This window comes from Akebia trifoliata, chromosome 1 (assembly GCF_017979445.1).
Source record: "Akebia trifoliata isolate Shusen 1 chromosome 1, ASM1797944v1, whole genome shotgun sequence".
NCBI classification, from domain to species: domain Eukaryota; kingdom Viridiplantae; phylum Streptophyta; class Magnoliopsida; order Ranunculales; family Lardizabalaceae; genus Akebia; species Akebia trifoliata.
The window spans coordinates 18,145,542-18,166,636 of record NC_141375.1 but is presented as its reverse complement, the minus strand read 5'-3'; the positions used below and the strand labels follow the sequence as shown (position 1 = coordinate 18,166,636).

Here is a 21,095-nt window from a genome sequence, read left to right as displayed (position 1 = left end):
GTTGCATCTAACAACATCTGCCATTTTTCTTTCGAGTCGCGATTCAGAATGATATCCCCATCCTCTATAGTATCATACAGTGTCTATGCGGCATATTTTGGTTGGACTCTAAATACATTGGTCCGCTCGCATTGTAAAAAACAGCTTGGTTAGGAGCCCAATGTGTTTTATACTCCCAATCAAATAGGAAAAGACACCATAATTAAACCGATTTTCTAATAAACATGAATCCAACATATACCTGACTTATTCTCTATTTTTTTCCATTCTCCATTAGAGCAAATCAGGGGGGCTTTGGCCAGAGAAAATTGAATTACTTAATATGGATATGTACTGAAGGTTTTTTTTATGTTCGGGCCTAGTTTCAGTTGTTTTCCTCTCGAAACTGCACTCAAGTACCCATTTGGATAAGCATAACTTTTTTCTTTTTTTTTTAATAAATTGAAAAGTTAAAACTATTGTTTGGGTTAAATCTAAAAAATTACTTTAAAAACGTAAAAAAAAAAAAACTTAAGGTTTGGTACAACTTTTGTAACTTTTAAGTAATTTTTGTAAAAACACTAAGGTGAGAATGACTTTTATGATATTGCTTTTGAACAACATAAGTTTGTTTGGTAATGTTAATTAAAAAAGTACTTGATCAACCAAAAGTACTTAATACTGAAAATAGATGTTTGGTGCTAAGTTAAAAAAAACTAATTTTTTACTAGTCTAACAAAACAAAAATGAGATTAGCAATTTCATCTCTAAGAATAATTGACATCTTTAAAATTTGGTTAGGGTCAACATTTATAAGAAAAGTTTTCTAACGGCATCAACTTGTTGCATTCAAAACATGATTTGATGTCACAATGATGTACAAGACAAAATTCTAAGAATATTGAAAAATAATTGTTTTTCACCATTGAATTTTAGTTTCATATTTAGGAGTTCAATAGCAGTTCATTTTCAATACCTTGAATCATTTTCAATACCTTTAATCTGATTTTTTCATTGAAATATATTTAGAGGGTTGTGTTTGCGTTCAATGACCCTTAGTAAGAAATGAAATCTTAGTAAGTAAGATTTACTAATAAGCGGTGAGAGTCCGTAGGTTGTGAATTCGATACCCAATATGAGTAGTATTTCCTTGGGGCCACATGCAGGGGGTGCACTCTCACTTACTTGGTGCGTGTGATGTGCAGACGTTGCACGTGCCTAGGAAGGACCCATATGCCTTGGCTCCAGCCCTAACACTTCTGGTCCTCCTAGTCAGATGAAAGTTCGGACACCCCCACCATAAAAATAAAAAATAAACATTTGCAAGTTGGGAAATTATTTTCTTATTGGAGAGGAGGTTTTGAGATTTTTTTTTTTTCTTTGAGTGTGAAAAAACGTGCAATCATATACATGAAAATCACGTTTGTTTTTTTTTTTTTTTGCCAGCAAAAGAACCGCAATAATTGTTGAAGGCCTAACTTTCTTCTACATATTCCCACGAAAAATTCAAAGTTACGCACATGAAAATCGTAGCCTTTCTAGATAGTACGGGAACGATTACATTATGCGGACTTGTGGAAAAGGAACTTATGTGATCACACATAATTCCAACTGGCCCCAAATCCGTTGTATTGAGTATGGAAATCATACACTTACATTGTGAATAGAGTCGTGCTGGAGTGACTTTGAAATTTACTCCGTTTCACACTGTGCTGATGTGGAGGTCCACACAGAACCAGTGATGCTTTCCACTTGTATCTCGAAGAAAAGTATCTATAGTTGTTCACAAAATTCAAAGTCACTCCAGCATTTTCCTTGTGAATATTGTGATTAAGGCTCACAAATTAGATCTGTTTTAGGTGGGTATAGTGACTAAACTGATGGAGGAGCAATAACAGAATCAAATTCATGAAAATCTCATATACATTCTCTTTTCTAATTACTACTAAATATTTAATTATTCATGATAGAGAAATCCATACTTGTTCTTCTGCTTGGGCTTCTCTCCATTGTCAACACCATCAATTTCAGTTTCTGTTCAAATTCAGTTTCAGATGTGCTTTGCAAACAAAGAGAGAGACAAGCACTGCTTAGCTTCAAACAATCTCTCGAAGATCCTTCAAATCTGCTCTCGTCTTGGTCTTCTGGTGAAGATTGTCAGTAAAACATGGAAAGGTGTACAATGCCACTATACCACCCATTGTGTTGTTGGCCTACACCTCACATGTTACGATGAGATAAGTCCTTCTCTGTTGGAGTTGAAACATCTGAATTACTTGGACTTGAGCCTCAATGATTTTGGAGGAATTCCCATTCCAGCTTTCCTCAGATTGATCCAAAATCTGATATATCTAAACCTCTCTGGAGCCTGTTTTTGTGGCACAGTTCCCTATCAACATGGAAATCTATCAAGTTTGTGTTACCTTGATTTGGGACGTAATTCTGAATTAGATGTTGAGAATCTTGAATGGCTTTCATATCTTTCTTCTCTACGATACCTCGATATGAGTGATGTAAACCTCACCAAGGCATCTGATCATTGGCTGCAGGTAACTAATATGCTTCCTTCTTTATCAGAGTTACACCGTTGCTCCTGTAATCTCATCTATGGCATTCCTTCTCTTCCATATGTGAATTTTACTTCTCTTGCTGTCCTTGATCTTTTAGAAAACTTTTTCGGTCCTTCAATGCCAAAGTGGTTATTTAGTCTTAGTGATCTTGTATTCCTCGATCTTAGCTACAATGATCTTCAAGGTACAATCTTGGATGCTATAGATAACCTCACCTCAATTAAGGAACTCTACCTATTTTCTTGTAATTTTGAAGGCGAGATACCAAGAACCATCAAACATCTTTGTAATTTGCAGACATTAAGCTTGGGACGAAACAAATTAAATGGAAAGTTATCCGGATTTTTTCCAAGTAATTTGGAGTTTTTAGATCTGGCTAACAACAAACTTTCAGGTCCATTGCCTGATCAACTATTAGGCCAGTTTAAAAATCTACAATACCTTATTCGTAGTGATAATTAATTTTTTAATTCTATTCCGGAGAGTATTGGATGCCTTTCAAAACTAATTTCTTTGAGTCTCTCTAGAAATTCATTTGAGGGTGCTGTGTCTAAAATTGACTTTTCTAATCTCACCAGATTAGTATATCTAAAAATGGATTCAACATCATTGATTTTAAATGTGGGTGGTATGTCAAAATCACCAATACATTTTTGAAGGAAAATGAAGGTGGGAGTAGGACACCTAGTCAGGGCCTTTTTAGTCATTTTAGTAAAAGTCAATGGTTTTTGGGAAATTCTTGAGTAAGCTCTAAATTGGCATTTCCTATACCCGAATAGGTTTTCCATGGGTAAATGCATCTAGTTTGGCTTGGGAATGATTTGGAGTAATAATTGCTTCTAAAAAAATTGCACATCATTGAAAATAACCTCATTGAGGTGGTTGAGTTAGTTTGTCTATTAAGAACAAATGCGGTATATATAGCAGAAGAGCCGGAGTGACTCGACAAGACATAAGGCATTATGTTTCACACTGTACTTGCTGATGAGTACAAAACCATAGATGTTTTTCACTTCTATCTCGAGGAAAAGCATCTACCAGATTCCATATACACATCCACATCAACAGAATCACTTCTGCATTTTCCATAGCAAGATATGGTCAAATTGATCACCTCCTCATAGAAATGACAATGCTAAAAGCATAATGATATAATATAATATAGAATGTATTACAACATGGCAGAATATTAAGATGACTTGTTTAGATCAGTTCTTCCTAGAAAATACTAATCTATTAACAAATTAGGATTCCTAAGTAAAAACATACTTAAAAACAATCATTTTTCAAAATATGGGTAAGAAATCTCAGATTGAGCTGATTTTTTTGTGAGGATAATCTATATGATGAGAAGATCATCCTCACAAACAACCAGCCCAATCTGAATCTTCTAACCCCAACAAAAGTGATTTAGAATGGGACCGTTGATTTTTTACCAATAATTTGTAATTCACTTTTGATGAATTTAGAAATTTCAAATTGGGCTGAGTTTTTGTGAGGATTATCTTCTCATCATGTAGATCATCCTCTCAAAATATCAGCTCAATCCGAAACTTCTAACGCATACGTTGAAAAATGATTATTTGTACATATGTTTTTACTTATGTCCCTTGAACGCTCCCCCCCCCCCCCCCCTCCTTTATATATATGCAAAACAAAATTATTTTTATTTATTAGACAATGGTCGTAGGAAACTTAAAAAGAATGATTCGTTGTATATTTGTGGAATCGAAGGGTCAATCGAGGACAAACCTTGGTGTTTTATTCTCCTTGGTAATATGGAATAACTTAAAAAGTAATACTCGTGAGATCCGAAAATTTTTCATTTTCTTTTTTAGGGAACATTTGTGTGTAAAGGTGGTCTTTGTATAGTACAGAGAAAGTAAAGGTTCGCATTGCATTGATTAATAGACTGAGACATGAGCAGTCTCTCCTAAATTGGTTAGTAATCATTGAGAGTTCATAATCATCAAACGAATGACCAACGTAATTGACTCTGTCAATAGTCAGTTTTAGCCAGATAAATGGTCACCCAATTGTGGTAGCGAAAACCAGTTATAAAAAATCAATAAGAATAGTTGGATTCCGCACTGGAGGTTAAGTATTGGAATATCGATTTGCTATAGTTAAAACGGTTATATCGACATGTTCTTCAACAATCTTATCGATTACATTGTCATGTTTGTATTATATATATATTTTTGTATTGTGTGATTACCGATAGATATTTTACTTTGAAAGCATAATAAAATTGATCATGTTTTTATTTACTATTACTTATTTAGTGATGTCCTTTGTTTTATTTTTGTGAGACATGCTTTTTGTAAGATTTGTGGATTATGGATCATGGTTAATTTTTATGTTGGCTTCCACACTTTGATTATTGGTTAATAATTTTATTTATGTTGTGTTATAACTATTGAGAATTGAAATGGTATCTTATTATTATATATAAAATGGGTTAGATGGATTATCATGTCTTTCCTTACCATGACACAAATTTTTCTTGTACCACTCATCCATTACCATGATGTTTATCATCCTCATGGTGCTTTTACCGTCTTCATGGTATCCAAGTGATCATTGCAATGCTTATACTTACTCACATTACCTGTGGCATCTTCAAGATGCCTATGTTGTTATCATGGTGTCAAATCCATCAATGTGAGGGAGTTTGCATCTTCTTCACAATGCTCTTATCATTGTCTCAATGCTTTTGTTTTTATCATGACATTCAAATGATGCTTGCGACGACAACATATTCGTCATGGAACCCATACTCTCATTGTAGTGCTTATGTTGTCAATACTACGTTCAAGGCATCTTCATGCCACACAACAACTATCATTTCTAGGTTGCTCAAGTCAAAAGACTCTTGTCAGTTCTCACAAAGTTCATGTGTTCCCTTACGAAGCTTATGTCATCTTAGCGATACTCATTGCATCTCTTGAAAATGATGTCTTTGAATGCTCTCCTGGTTTTGTCACAATTTAAACCAAAGAATGCCCGTCGCATAGCTCATTACAACCTTTATAATTTGCACCTTGCAGGAGTCTAAATGTAGATGATGCAAATAAATGAGTCCACATGTATGCCACATGGACTGATCATATGTTAGTTGGAGAAAGACAGTCAATGGAAGAAGGGAAAGTCATTTCACTTTCATTTGTTTCTATAAATAAGATGTGAGTTGATTAAAGAAGGGGCTTCATTCTTTCTATCTCTAGTTTTATTTCTCTCTCTCTCTCTCTCTCTCTCTCTCTCTCTCTCTCTCTCACACACACACACACACATGTATTATAAACCTTGTAATAGCTTCAAGAATACTGGAATGACACTTTAAAGCCTAGGGACGTAGTACTAATTTTGGATGAACCCTAAGAACAAATCTCATGCATTATGTTATTTCTCTCTCTCTCTAGTAATCAAAAAATGTTATGACCATAAGAAAATCAGACAAAAGCGACATGCCACATTCTTGTTTCAGCTAAGGCATCACTCACCCAAGGTGCCATATGTCATGACCATAAGAACATTGTTGAACGACCAAGAAACATTGTCAACGTAATACCAGCACTGAACGACCATAAAATATGGCTTAGGCCGTGGTGGGCCACCCTAAGTGTCACTTGGCATGTGACATGCGTAAAGACCTTATCCTCCGTGTAAATAATAAAAATTGAGTATCAACAACTTTCTTCTTTCCTAATGGACAAATCAAAATTGATGATTTTAAGATTGTTGTTGGATGTTCATAGTTTAATCTAATTCTTTTCATTTCTTTTTTAATTTTACTAATCAATCATTGTCACTATCATCTAAGTATTGTACCAAAAGTTTGTAAGTAATATTACATGCATCACGGATCTAGTCAAAAATTCTCAATCGACATAATATAGGTTATTCTAAAATAAAAATAAAAAAAAATAAATCATACCTTGTGATTATCTTTGTCGATAATCAAATTTGAATCTAATAAAAAATGGTATAAAAATTACAATCGCTTTCGCAATTCAGGACTCTTGGATCTTCACCTCGGACATCCCAAATTTTAATGCACTAAGTACTTATGGGTGTTCTCAACAATTAAAACATTTAAATAAAACTAAGAGATCTCCAATCTCATTCTCTCAAACTCTTATACCATTTTCCCTTAGCTTTTAATTTGGGACCCTTTTGATCCTAAAAGGTGTCCCAAAACTTTATAGAAACCCACACTCTCTCCACAAAAATCCCATGTTTGGATTCCTTATCTCAAGCCTCAAATTTAAATGCTCTCAAGCCCCCTCTTCACTAAAAAAAACTCTAGTAAATTTCATACTCAAAAAATCCTTCTCCCAAAGAAAAATCTCTATTACTCCCCTTAAAGTCATAAGTTAAAAGAGAATTCACCTTAGGACTCAAGAAGAAAAAAATGAACAAGAAAGAAAAAAAACTCAAGCTTCAAGGTGGGTTAGAGTAGAATTTTTGTTTTCTTCTACCCTCTCCATCTCCATCTCCTATCTCCTATCCATCCTTTTCCCTTCTTTAATTCTGGTTTAAAAGGCCTTAGGATGCAATGAACATCCTCCCCTACTCCCGATAAGTTAGACTTCGATTCGATAAAAAATGTGGGGGTTGTAACTATTTTCAAAAGAAAAATTATTTTAACCAAATACATTTTGCACACACCACAAAAAACCTATTTTGAGGCTAAACATAATTGGGAGACTGGGCCCATAATTACAAAAGCCAACACTTTTCAAAATTATGTTTTCAATAAAAGACATGGGTAAGGATCATCTCTTTTAAAGAGGTGATTCTCATGATCTAAGCCAACATCAAAGTCTTTTATGATCAAGGGAATAAAACCATTGTTTCTTCAAATTTTCTTTTCTTTTTAATTTTCCTAAAATGACAATGTTTTCAAGGTTACAACTTAAGGCGGATAGAGATGGGCGCCTAACCCCTTTCCCGGTCTCTAATTGAACCATTGACTTAGATGTTAGGTATATCGGTGTCATATCCGTACGAGAGATACTACGATGCCCAAAACATTAATTTTTCAAAAATGCTTTTCAGATTATCATTTACAACCTTTTTTAAAAAAGAATACTGGTGACTCCAATCCAAGTATTGTCGATCTTTGGACTCGAAAATCGTATAGCTACATATATTATATTTTGAAAATAATTTTAAAATATTTTTGTGTCGTCTATTATATATTAAAGGGATAAGATGTTAGGAAAACTCTTGATAATCAAGATGATCTAAATGATCTAATATGATGCTTGAGTGATATGAAAGGATCATGATGTGATTACATGTGTGGGTTGATTTATTTTTCACTGTGTATCGGTTATGGGATAGAGTACAATAGCGTGATGGTGTTTGCTTGATAGCATTGGATATGGGTACATACCGTCAAGCCATGAATATTCCACCCTAGAGCCTATATTTATTAATGCGTGTGGGCGTTCTTCCGTAAAGAAGAATAAGAGATGGAGTTATTTAATGTGGCCTTGATACTTAGTTAAGGTTGAAAACTACGAAAAAATATATATTATAATAATTTAATAAATGAAAGGCCTCTTGCATGTCTCTCATTAAAGGTAACACAAGGGTGTTTTTAGTAATAGTTCAAATTATTTCACAAAAGAAAAATAAAACCCAATGCAAGCATTTGTATGAGACAATTCTCTAAAACTAAAAGTAAAATTGATTATCAATGCATACAAATTTGTAAGAGAAACTTATTCATTAAATAAAATAATATTAAAAGTTATTAAATTATCTTTTGTATGTATTTATATACCAAGTTTCTTATTAGATATAACTACTTGTAATCTCTATTAATACAAAATCTCTATCATGCATTTACGAAAGTCCTTTATTAAACAAAAATTACATTCAAATGATATCATGCAAGCATGAAGCTAACGCTCTATTTATTGAAATCACATTTTCCATGTGCGTGGATGTAAGGGGTTTTGTTTATTAAATAATATAAGTTTCTAAAGTGATGGGGTTAAGTTAGGGGATGAGGTGGTTGTTTGATAGAATGATTAAGGTGATGGGATTATGTATTTTGATTTTAGGAGGGAGAAGAAAATGGGGACATGTGGCAATATGGTATGGCGATTTGTAGCTTTTGAAGGGTTAGGTGAGTTGATTAAAGGAATGGGATGTGATGTAGCATTAGGGTGACTTGCTTGGAAGTTTTGGAGAAATTGGTATGGTTAGGTTTATAATATGTAGTATGGTGGGGGAGTGGTTTGTGTAGCTTTTGGAGGTAATGACGGGATTAGGTTGATTATATTTTGGAGGTTGAATGTGGTGGTGCATGTATTCATTTTGCGAATATGGGTTTTTGATGTCTTATGGCACCTTGACTTTGGTCAATGGACATGGATTGGGTTTTAGGATAGTGTTGGATTTGGACTTTAGTTAAGAATGGGCTTGGGTATGATTTTAGGGGTGGTCCATGCGTAAGTTGGCTTAGGTTTTGAATGAATGGGATTTTGCAAGTTGGATTTAGATGTTAGTTTAGGAATGTTGGGTCTAGAAATTGGCATTGGTTTAGGTTGTGATTGGCTAAGGCTTGGGAATAGAATTATGGATTTTGAATTGAGGTATTTAAATGACCCTAAACATTGTTAACCAAAAACCTCTGAATCTCCAATGATCAAGTTCTTTATATGCCCAAAAGCCTCTGAATCCTAGGGTTAAGTTTCTTTTTGCCCAAAATATTTCCTTTTTTATGAGCCTCTGAATCATTCGTGGTCAAGCTCATCGTGGCCTATTGAGACCCATTCTTATTTTTAGATTAAAACTTGACAAGTTTTGGTCTAAGCCTAAATTGATCATGACCTAATTAAGGTACGTTTGAGATGAGCTATTTGCTCTTTTCTTTTACATGTTTGGATACCCTCTGGGCAAGCGCTACACATTTGGCAATCAACAATTCTTCATCGACAACATGAATTTCGTAGATGAGGTTCTTATCTTACAAGACAAAGAAAATAGATTTAAGAGTTTAGATTTTTTCAAACTCACATTGATCTTCAATCGCCACGAGTTTGAGGGAGGGTATTAAAGTATTAGTCCTGACGCATTGTATTAAGGTGCTCTATGACACACCAAAACATTTCTATAGAGATTTAGATAAATCTCATAGTAGATAGGATTGTATTATACGAGATTTGATTATATTAGTAATAGATCTCTTGGATTTATTTTTCTATATAACTCTATTAGGGTTAATTATATTTCATCCAAGAAACTAAGAGAATCAATCAATTTCATCTTTCACATGGTACCAGAGCTCACACTCTACTGAGCACATCGATTCTGGTGCGCTGTTCTTCAGCGATGGTGCCACCACCATTGCCGAACCTAAATCCATTTTTTTTACTTTATTATTTTATAGTTTTCTTCACTAAAACTACATCTCCTTCTATTTTCCTACAAAGCTCCATGTCTATACATTTATCTCTTATGATATCCTTTTTTTTTTCTTATAAAAAAAATCTCTCCAACGAAAGTTCTTTCATTTAAATCGCACAATCCTAATTTATTTGCTCTTAGGAGAGATCATGATAAGCATAGTCTCGTAAGTCACCGACTCCAACAGACTCGAAAAAAAAAAAGAAAAAAAAAAGAGCAGGATGTGACAATGATGGACTTCATAGACAGACGATAATCACCAAGAAGTAGAATTGGATATTTTTACGATCTAATAGCATGCCTCTTAATGAGATCGAGAGAAATTATTCGAAGAAGCCAATTGCATATTCCTTCTTCAAAGGGCCATGCAATTGCAGGGGGATGTTAGAAAATAGGATGCAACATATCAATGTATCTCATCTCGAAAGGAAAGGAATGTTGGAGAATAATATATGTAACAATATCAATTAGGATACTACTCTACATTAGGAAGTTCTAAGAAATTAAAATATTTATGTTAGGCTAGTTTCGATATCTTGGTTGATGTAAACCCTATAAATATCCTATCAGGATCCATGTAATATTCGTCCAAGAATACTCAATAAATTAAATTTCAACCCATGAGGGACATGTTCTCTTACTTGATTGAGTTACAAAGATTTCTATTCAAAAGAATCTAAGGAGAGGAGAGAGAAAAGGCATAAAAGGGGTGACAAAATAAATTTATCGATGAATAATCTTGAAATTTGATAATGACTGAACGATGGATAATGATTATCTAATGGTAAGCCTTTTAAGTGTAAAGAGATAATAATGAACATAATATTGCGTGGTATTAAGATAGATTTTTTTTCTTCATAAAAATAAAGGTTAATGTGTATTTTTATACCTCTTTTTTATCTGTTTAATTCAAGAAAAGAATAAATTGTTAATAATTTGAAAAAGGTAAAAAAGTCACCAATTTTTATATGGAGTTGAATTGGACCGAAGTTTTAATCATTTCTTCTATCATTTGAAAAAGGGCGGCTCTATTTGCTCACACTAAGATGCCTAATTGTAGCCATTTTAAGTGGTAAAAAATGTATTAAAAAATAAAAGTAAAAAAATTTTACATTTTACTCTTTTGTGTTTACTCATTGTACCCACCGTAACCTATCGAACAAAAGACCCACTTCGATCATCTTTTTCTTCTCCTTTAGAGTGAATCAATGGAGATTAGGTTTTAGATTATTTTTCAAATTATCTTTTTTTTTTTAATTTATTTCTTTTTTAATATATATATAATCATCAATGAAGATGGAAAAATCACTATTAAAACCTCCAAAATGACAATTTTAAATCGAATAACTCGAAGATTTTTTTTTTTGTAGATTTTAATCGGTAGGTTCATACCAAAGTTGTTTTATCAAATTCAGTAGGTATCTATTGAATATTACCAAATAAATTTAGCAGATAACTACCGAACATTACAAAAGATATTCGACAGGTATCTATTTAACAAAACTTTCTCATGTGAATGGTTTCGATTGGAGGTGTTGAAGTAAAAAAAAAAAGTAAGATCAAAGCTTAAAACCTTTATTGAAACTTTTTTAAATGCAAAGAAGAAGAAAAGAAAAAAAAATGAGAGAGAGAGAGAGAATGGGAAGAGAAGAAAAACATGGATTTGGTAGGCTATTGGGTGGATGCAATGAGAACTAGACAAAAAAAAATTATTACATATTTGCAATAAGATATTTTATCTTTAAGGTGGGTATCGTGAGTAAGTGGGTGCAATTGGCCATTTAGGTGTGTGCACTAGAGCCACCCTTTGAAAAATTCGGGCATAATTCATGAATTATTTAGAGAATAATTATGTTTGGGAGTCAAGTCAGATAAGCCAAATAAATATCTACTATAAAGATATAAAAAAAATATTTCACATGTTTGCAAATAAGATATTGTCTTTAAGGTGGGTGTCACGAGTAAGTGGGTACAATTAACCATTTAGATGTGTGCAAGTGGAGCTACCCTTTGAAAAATTCGAGTATAATTCATGAATTATTCAGAGAATTATTATGTTTGGGAGTTAAGTCAAATATCTACTATATTTAATAAGTCGTTTTATAGGCTTTATCATATTAAGTCGGAATAGTTTAGGTAATACTTTCAAAGTGACTCTCGACGGGAGAATCGAGGCTATTCAGGAAGAATCGAAGCAATTCCCCAATCCTAACGAAGTAGTTCCTCCGGAATCCAATGAACAACAACGATTACTTAGGATCAGCTTGCAAATTTGTGGCACCGTAGTAGAATCATTACCAACGGCACGCTGTGCGCCTAAGTGCGAAAAGACAGTGCAAGCTTTGTTATGCCGAAACCTAAATGTTAAGTCAGCAACACTTCCAAATGCCACTTCTTCCCGTCGCATCCGTCTTCAGGACGATATAGTCACAGGTTTTCACTTCTCAGTGAGTGAAAGATTTGTCCCCGGGTGTACGTTGAAAGCTTCTATCGTAGAACTCATTCGAGAGGGCTTGGTGGTCTTAAGAATGGTTCGGGTGGGGGGTTCTCTTAAGAATAAAGAAGACGAATAGAATCTAATTCATGCTCATGCTAACAGAAGAGCGGATCCAATACCAAGACGACTTCTTTCTCAGGAAGTGCAGCAAGTACTTGAGGAATTTGGGGATGTCATGCCCCACGAGTTAGTTGCCCAAGTGCCCCCTAGGAGGGCAGTCTACCACAAGATCGAGTTGGAGCCTGGAGCCAAACAAACCCCCTGCATTGGCTGGGTTTAGCAGATGGCCCTTCCGGAGTTGGTTGAGCTCAGGAAATAATTTCAGGAACTCATTGAGGCCTATTTATATTCCAGCCTCCAAGGCACCATATGGAGCCCCTGTTTTATTCCAGAAGAAGCGGGAGCCTTGTGTGTGCATTGATTATCGGGCGCTCAACAAGGTAACCTAACCATCACAAAGTATCCACTTTGATTGTTCTTCGACCGAACGCGAGATACTTCTCGAAGTTGGATCTACGGTTGGGCTACTACCAGGTGCGTATCGCGGAAGGAGACGAGCCAAAGACGACCTGTGTGACAAGCAAGGTACGGTGCGTTTGATTTGGTTATGCCTTTTGGTTTGGACTCACCAATGCCCCTGCCACGTTCTGCACCCTCATAAATGAGCTATTCCACCCGTATTTATTTATTGCACTAGTTCCCGAAACAAACCGTTCCTGATGTGATGACCGCAAATGTATCCCGACTCGCTGAGAGTGAAACAGCCGACCTTTCTATAGATTTTCTATAGAAGAACCTTGAGCTTTGAAGCAAGTGGTCTATGCTAGCTCGTTTTCGAGAGGAAGAGTTTGCTTTTCGGTTCATGCTATGGTATCGGAATGCCTCCCATTAGGAGAAGTTGGATCAGAAACTTATTACATGCCAGCGCTACTGCTGTAGTGGGAGGCGAGGTCAACGGTAAGTGGACGAGAACCAGTAATAGATATTTTCAAATTCTGAATTCCATTTGGTTTCTTGTTTTACATAAAAGAAAATAAATAGAGCTGGCACCACAACTTTTACTTATTACACCTCATTTTTTAAATTATTTCTCACACCCCAATTAAAGATTAAAACACACCAATCAAGCATTACAAAGGTTTGGCTCAAATTATTATCTCGATATTACGAAACATTATCAAATTCATTCAAACAATTGCAATTATGATTAGGCTCGTATAAAATCATAAACCCAAAAATAAAAATCTAGAAAGAAAAAAAAAAAAAAAAAAAGCTTCTATTGGCACCCGCAAGTTTTACTCGTTCTCAACCAATTTATTAGGTTTCTTTATTTTTAATTGGGGTATGGTGCCAATAGCAGCTCTCAAAATAAAATGGAACCTGGCTTGCAAAACGGAAGATGGATAAGCAATTAACTAGTTATGCACTCGAAGCAACCAGCCTTCATCAACTCAACATCAGCATTAGCTTCTCCTTCCTACCAACAACCAAATCCCATAAAACTCTTCCTTTGGTTCTCCTTTTCTACTCTAATAATCCCTCCTCATCAGACTCCAAAATCTAACATACTCAAGAAGTGCATTGAACTTTTACTAACACACACCTCTTCCCAATCCAAACTGAAGCAAATCCATGCTTTCTCCATCAGACATGGTGTCCCTCTTACCGACCCTGACATGGGGAAACACCTCATCTTCACCCTTGTTTCCCTCTCAAGCCCCATATCTTATTCTCAAAACATCTTCTCTCAAATCCAAAATCCTAACATTTTTACTTGGAACACGATGATTAGAGGCTATGCTGAGAGTGAAAACCCTAGCCCAGCCATTCTACTTCACCACCAAATGCAAAGTTTCTCAATTGAACCTGACACCCACACCTACCCTTTTCTCCTTAAGGCTTGTTCAAAATTACTTGATGTTAGAGAAGGTCAAAGGATACATTCTGTTACTATAAGAAATGGGTTTGAGTCCTTAGTCTTTGTTCAGAACAGTTTGGTACATCTTTATGCTGCTTGTGGGTTTGCAGAGAGTGCACACAAGTTGTTTGAGTTAATGCCTGAGAGAGATCTTGTGACTTGGAATTCTGTGATCAATGGGTTTGCCATTAATGGGAGACCCAATGAGGCTCTGACACTTATTAGGGAAATGGGTTTGGATGGTGTTGAGCCAGATGGGTTCACTATGGTTAGCTTGCTCACGGCTTGCGCCGAGCTTGGAGCTTTGGATTTGGGTAGGAGGGCTCATGTGTACATGTTGAAAGTTGGTTTGAATGAGAATTTACATGCTGGTAATGCCCTTATAGATCTTTATGCGAAATGTGGAACCATTGGGGAGGCATATAGGGTGTTTGATGAGATGGAGATAACAAGTGTGGTATCTTGGACTTCTTTGATTGTGGGTTTGGCTGTTAATGGCTTCGGTAAGGAAGCTCTTGAGCTTTTTAGGGATTTGGAGGAGAAGAAATTAGTACCTAGTGATATTACTTTTGTTGGGGTTTTGTATGCATGTAGTCATTGTGGGATGGTGAGTGAGGGGTTTGGCTATTTCAAGAGAATGAGAGAAAAATATGGTCTTGTGCCCAAGATAGAACACTATGGTTGCCTAGTTGATTTATTGGGTAGAGCAGGAATGGTACAAGAAGCATATAAATTCATTCAAAATATGCCATTGGAACCCAATGCTGTTGTTTGGAGGACGTTGCTGGGTGCATGTATGATACACGGGCATTTGGCTCTAGGGGAGATCACACGAGCTAAGCTTCTTGAATTAGAGCCCAAACATAGTGGGGACTATGTACTCCTCTCGAACCTTTATGCATCTGAGAGACGGTGGTCAGATGTGCAAAAGGTGAGGAGAACAATGTTAAGGGAAGGAGTGAGGAAAACCCCAGGGCATAGCCTTGTCGAACTTCGGAATTGTGTTCATGAGTTTGTGATGGGTGATAAGTCACATCCCCAAAGTAAAGAGATATATAAAATGTTAGAGGAGGTCATGAAGAGGTTGAAGTTGGAAGGTTATGTGCCTCGAACATCAAATGTGCTTGCAGACATAGAGGAGGAAGAGAAGGAGAACACGCTATGTTATCATAGTGAGAAGATTGCAATTGCTTTTGCGCTCATCAATACCGCTATCGGGACCCCAATCAGGGTTGTGAAGAACCTGAGGGTTTGTGCGGATTGCCACATAGCAATTAAGCTCATTTCTAAGGCGTATAATAGAGAGATTATTGTGAGGGATCGTAGTCGATTTCACCATTTTAGAGATGGATATTGTTCTTGTAAGGATTACTGGTAAATCACCCCTTTGATGATTATCATTGTACAATTCTTGTTTCTTGCATTAATTGTGAAGTTGAATTAAAATTTTGAAATATACCATTTGGAACCTCTATTAGGTGATCCTTCTCTCACACACTCTTCTCATCTTTTATTTGTTTTCTTTTTTATTTTCCTAGAGCTGGTGTGATGAAGAATTTAGACATACCCTCCTTAAATATTCGAGATACCTTGTATTTTCAAGCTGACGGCATACAACTTGGTCATGGTCTTTTTGTAAGAGATTACTGAAGTTGACCAAAATACCCTTGTTCTATATTTTTCTCCAAAATTCTGTCATCAACCTTAGGATTTAATGACAAGTTCGCATTTGTTCTCCCCTTAATTTAAATACATATTTGATTTCTCCAGAGTTTCATCTTTTAAATGAATGAGAAGGAAATAAATAAAGTTTTTACCTTTAATGAGTTTGCAAAATAAATCTGGGGTTTAAAGAAGACAAAATTTCTAGTAAATGGCATCATATTCCTGCATTTGAGGATTTTAAAATCCATACCTTAAATACTACAATGACTTCAACCAAAACTCATCATTACAATGTATTGACCTACATCGAAATTTTAATCAAATAATTCTTCTCCCAGACTATTAGAAGTTTCTTTCTTTGATTTACTTTATCGACAACTTTTAATCCAACAAGTGTCTTAGAAAATATCCAGTGACTTATCATGGTGCCTTTTTAAAAATAGATCTTTACACTTCTTATGAACACTGCAATAAATCTAGACATTCTTGCTTGTGCTTGCATCTTTTCTCTGACCAATAACTTGTTCCAAATAAAATAGAATGGTATTTTATCATTCATTTTAAACGTCCTTAAAGTCATTTTGATTATACCATTTTTTTCATGTAACACAATAGTACACATTTCTTAATCACATTGTCATTATATGTCCTCTAAATTCTTTTAGAGACAACCCTTTAGTCATAGGGTCGGCTACCATCTCTTTAGTGTGAATATAGTCGACTTTCACTTCACCATTTTCCTTTATATCCTGAATATAATGATAATGGGTCGGGTTCCGTAGACCCCTATTACGACCCCCTTTGCGACACACCATTTTGTCTTATATGGGAAAAAATGTTTGGAATGGGCTGATTTTTTGTGAGGATGATCTCTATGGTGAGGAGATCATCCTTGCCAAAAATCAGCTCATTATGAAATTTCTAGCCCCATGTTTACAAGTTGAAAAATTTTAGACCGTCCAATTTTTGTAAATCAATTTTGATGGGGTTAGAAGTTTCGGAATGGGATGATTTTTTGCCAGGATGATCCCCTCATCACAGAGATCATCCTCACAAAAAATCAGCCCATTCCAAACATTTTTGCCCATATAAGACAAACGGTGAGTCGTAATGGGGGTCGTAATAACGCCATCCAATGATAATATATATCAATATGTTTTGCTCTAGAACTATAGCTCCACTTTTTATTAAAGAGATAACAAACATATTCATTGGCTTGCAAACTATGCCTAACTGAAGGTTTTCCACAAAATGATTAATCCATAGAGTGTTACTAATAGCCTTACTCAATCAAGAAATAGGTGTTCCTCCGAACATGAATACATGACCACTTGTGGATTTTTCATTATCAGTATCTCTAGCCAAATTGGATATATCCTATAATCTTAAGATCTCCTAATCTGAAAGTTAGTTTTCATATCTTAGGAGCCTCTTAAATACTTGGATATCCTTTTAACCGCTTGCCAATGCATTTTACTAGGATTAAATTGATAACAACTTGCAAGTCCTACTACACAACAGATGTAAGGTCTTGTACTTTTCATTGCATACATAAGACTTCCTAAAACTTGAGCATATAAAATGTTCATCATTTCCTGTATCTCACTTTTTGTGGTAGGAAACACAAGTTTATCTAGTTTTGTACCTTTACAAATAAGTGTGTCCAACGGTTTGTAATTTTTCATGTTGAAGTTTTCTAGCATATTTAGGCAATTAAATGGTAATAGTATATCATCTACATAAAGAGATAAAATGATAATTTTATCTAGTTCTTTTTAGATATCCCAAATTTATGATAGCCTGGTGAAATTTCATTTTCCTTTTACTTAAAAACCATCAGGTTGGTTCATGTAGATACTTTCTTTTAATTCTCCATTGCGAAAAGTTGTCTTGACATCTAATTGATATAGTTCTAAATCTAAACAAGCTACTATGACCATAGGAATCCTTATAGCTATGAATTTTGCCACTGGCAAATATGTATCTACAAAGTCTACACCAAGTTTTTGAGTAAAATCTTTTGCTACTAATCTAACTTTATATTTATCTAGGGTATCATCTGTAACACCATGAAATTTTATTACGCATATCGATGAATGTGTTTTATATTGACATGTTTTCCTATTTAGTTTTTAAAAATATTAAAAATAAATTGTGATATTGTTGATCTAAAATAAAGATTTTCTATAAAGCGAATTTAACAAATGAAATATACAATTCGAGGAACCTTACTTTGATTATAATCAAAGAATTATAACATTTAATCAAAGTAAATAAAATTCAAAATTTTATAGGAAGTTCTTTTAGTCAAACGGATGTTAGCATTGAGTTCAAAAGCATCGAAAAACATAGTTTAGACTATCAACATGCTTAAATCCAAGTTTAATATGATAAGTTATAAAAATATTAATTTTATCAAGAAAACTTATGGTATAAAGGGTATTTTGATCAATAAAGAAAAATCAACGAGGATTTTAAAAAATTTGAGATACACAGTTCAAATTGGTATCATGTAACAGACTTAACGGAGAAAAGAAAAATATATGAAAAAATATATATTATTTAACTATTATATTTATAATTAAAATATTTTTAAAAAATTAAAAAAATTGGGTTTAAGTATAATTATTTATATAAGAGGGATTGATTTAAAATTATTAAAGTGTTAAACGGGTGAGGTGTAATTAATATAAATATTATTATATTATATAACATTTTATAAGTTGTACATGTATTAACAATTTAGATAACCAAGTGTATTTGTTTTATATATTGTAATATAATATATTATATTATATTGTTATTATATATTATAATCTTACCTAATGTTCATTTATACCTCCGAGAGAAACAGAAACAGAGACGAGTGGGTTTTGATAGTGAATTCGTGTAAGTTACTTTTAATCGAGATTTAAATATGTTTTGGATGTGAATTAAAATCCGACACCAAAGTACAAAATATCCACGTCGTCGACATCTACTTAATCACAGGAATATTTTGTCAAATCACCGAGGAAATTAATTAGAAAATTTATTTTAATGTCATAAGGATGTGTAAAACCAGCTGTGAAGGTAGAAAGCTTATAATTTCAAATTCGTAGTATAATTTTCAATAAAATATATTTTATTTCAATTTTGATAGTTAGTTTCAAATTTATTATGATTTAAATTCAAAATTTATACATCAAATTATAGAATAATTTGTTTGATATCTTTTCTCTAATATTTTAATATTGTGAAATAAAAATAAATGACTTGGGTAAGTGTAATCAGAAAATCTATTTGTTTAAGAAATTGATTTTCAAAGTAATTTTCGTCAAAAGTTCATTTTGAAAATTGTTAAAACATCATATTCTGAAAGTGTATTTTCATTCAGTGACAATCTATAAAAAATGAAATGTTTAAGTTTAAATTTGAAATCAAGAATGAAAGTTTCAATTATTTAAAATCGAGAATGGGATTCTCGGTTGTATGCGCTTGTATTGAGAAATTTTCAAGTTTAAAGTACTTTTGAATACTGTGTAATAAAGCATGGGATGCAATTAAGTTCATAATCGTGGGACAATGTACCCGCATGTTTACTACTTTATGATTTAATACTTTTAATATACTGCTGCATGTTTATAATATATTATATTACAATATTATAATTCTAGAATACTTGGGAATGTCATCATTCTTACAAATCTGTTTTAATTTATTTCAAATAAATTTTGAAAAATATAATTATTATGTTTTCTATACATTAAAAGGATAATTAATGCCTATAAGATTAATCGGTAGCTCTTTTCGAAAATAATCAATTAGTTTAGAATAATTTGGCTTTGATATTCTTTCCGATAGTATGGGATACCACTTGAGAATACCATTATACCTACTATTCGAAAAATTCTTATCTTATCTTAATTGAAAAATAACAAATTGTATTGTAAAGATGATTTCTAGATGACTAGATTAATCGAGGACACATGCATACCACAGAGGTACGTGAAGTTGGCTTGTCAAATGATCATTTACAGTCTATAGTAGTCAAACAATTGATCTCTGTTAAAGATCAACGGCCAACCTGAGCAAAAAAACACAACTAATCAATTATGATAAATTGTCAGACCGATCATAAAATCAAGAATTAACGGTGAGTTCAACATTAGTTAAGTATTGGAACATCGATATATAAATTGGTACTTTTGTATCGTTCGTATACCTCGTCATTCTTATTAAATATACCACCAAGATTAATATTCTTATGACATGTTTATATTCCTTTTGTTTGATTATGAGATAAAAATATTTCGTTACTATTTTATTAAATATTAGTCTGTTCCAATGTTATTCGTTTTTGTTTACTTATTTAAAAACATATATTATTTGTAATAAATTAACTTGTTTATCCATTCATATTAGGATTATTAATTTGAAATGTGCGTTTACTATTGAGTAAACTTCCCTGTTACTCACCTTACCAATAAAACATTACAAATATTTCAATTATCGAAATGCCGATTCTTGATGGAGAACATTATATAGAAGGATCGTAGGATTAGGATGATGAGTACTATTTCTATTATATGTGAGCTGAGATTGGAGTTTAGTGGAACTATTTTGTGTAGTTTTTGACCATTTTTTATATATATTAGAATCATGTATATTGTGTCTATTTGTGTGTATATGTATAGAGAGTGAGAGTTTAATATTTACGATGTAGATAACTATCGATCAACATGAGATTTATAGTTTATCTATGTACATTTTTGAGTTGTAATTATAGTTATATATTTTGTTTTTTGACTGATATATATTCGTTATGATATGGTAGTTGGAATGTAATTTGATATATAAATTTTGATTATTCATGTATATCTCTATAGGTGAAAATTTTTCATAAATTCAATTTTTTAGAGGAAACTCAATCGAAATTATTTGAAGGAGATTTTATATTGTATTTAAGCTTTGAAGATCTTGATTTTGATTTTTTTTTTTTTTTTTTTTTTCTTTCGCTACGCCCTCGAGATTTAGAAAAATTTAAATCCTAAATCGGGTG

General features: G+C 33.5%; 1 protein-coding gene across 1 annotated transcript; it reads left to right on the top strand.

The window, feature by feature from the left end:
• The first annotated feature begins 13,806 nt into the window (after nt 1-13,806).
• LOC147410812 (pentatricopeptide repeat-containing protein At4g21065-like) lies at nt 13,807-15,896 on the top strand. The gene has a single exon (XM_086440390.1). The coding sequence runs from the start codon at nt 13,893-13,895 to the stop codon at nt 15,765-15,767; it is 1,875 nt and encodes a 624-aa protein (XP_086296516.1). The 5' UTR covers nt 13,807-13,892; the 3' UTR covers nt 15,768-15,896.
• Nucleotides 15,897-21,095: the final 5,199 nt, after the last annotated feature.

Coding starts and splice junctions, on each gene's coding strand:
- LOC147410812 (XM_086440390.1), top strand. CDS start 13,893: ATGCACTCGAAGCAACCAGCCTTCATCAACTCAACATCAGCATTAGCT.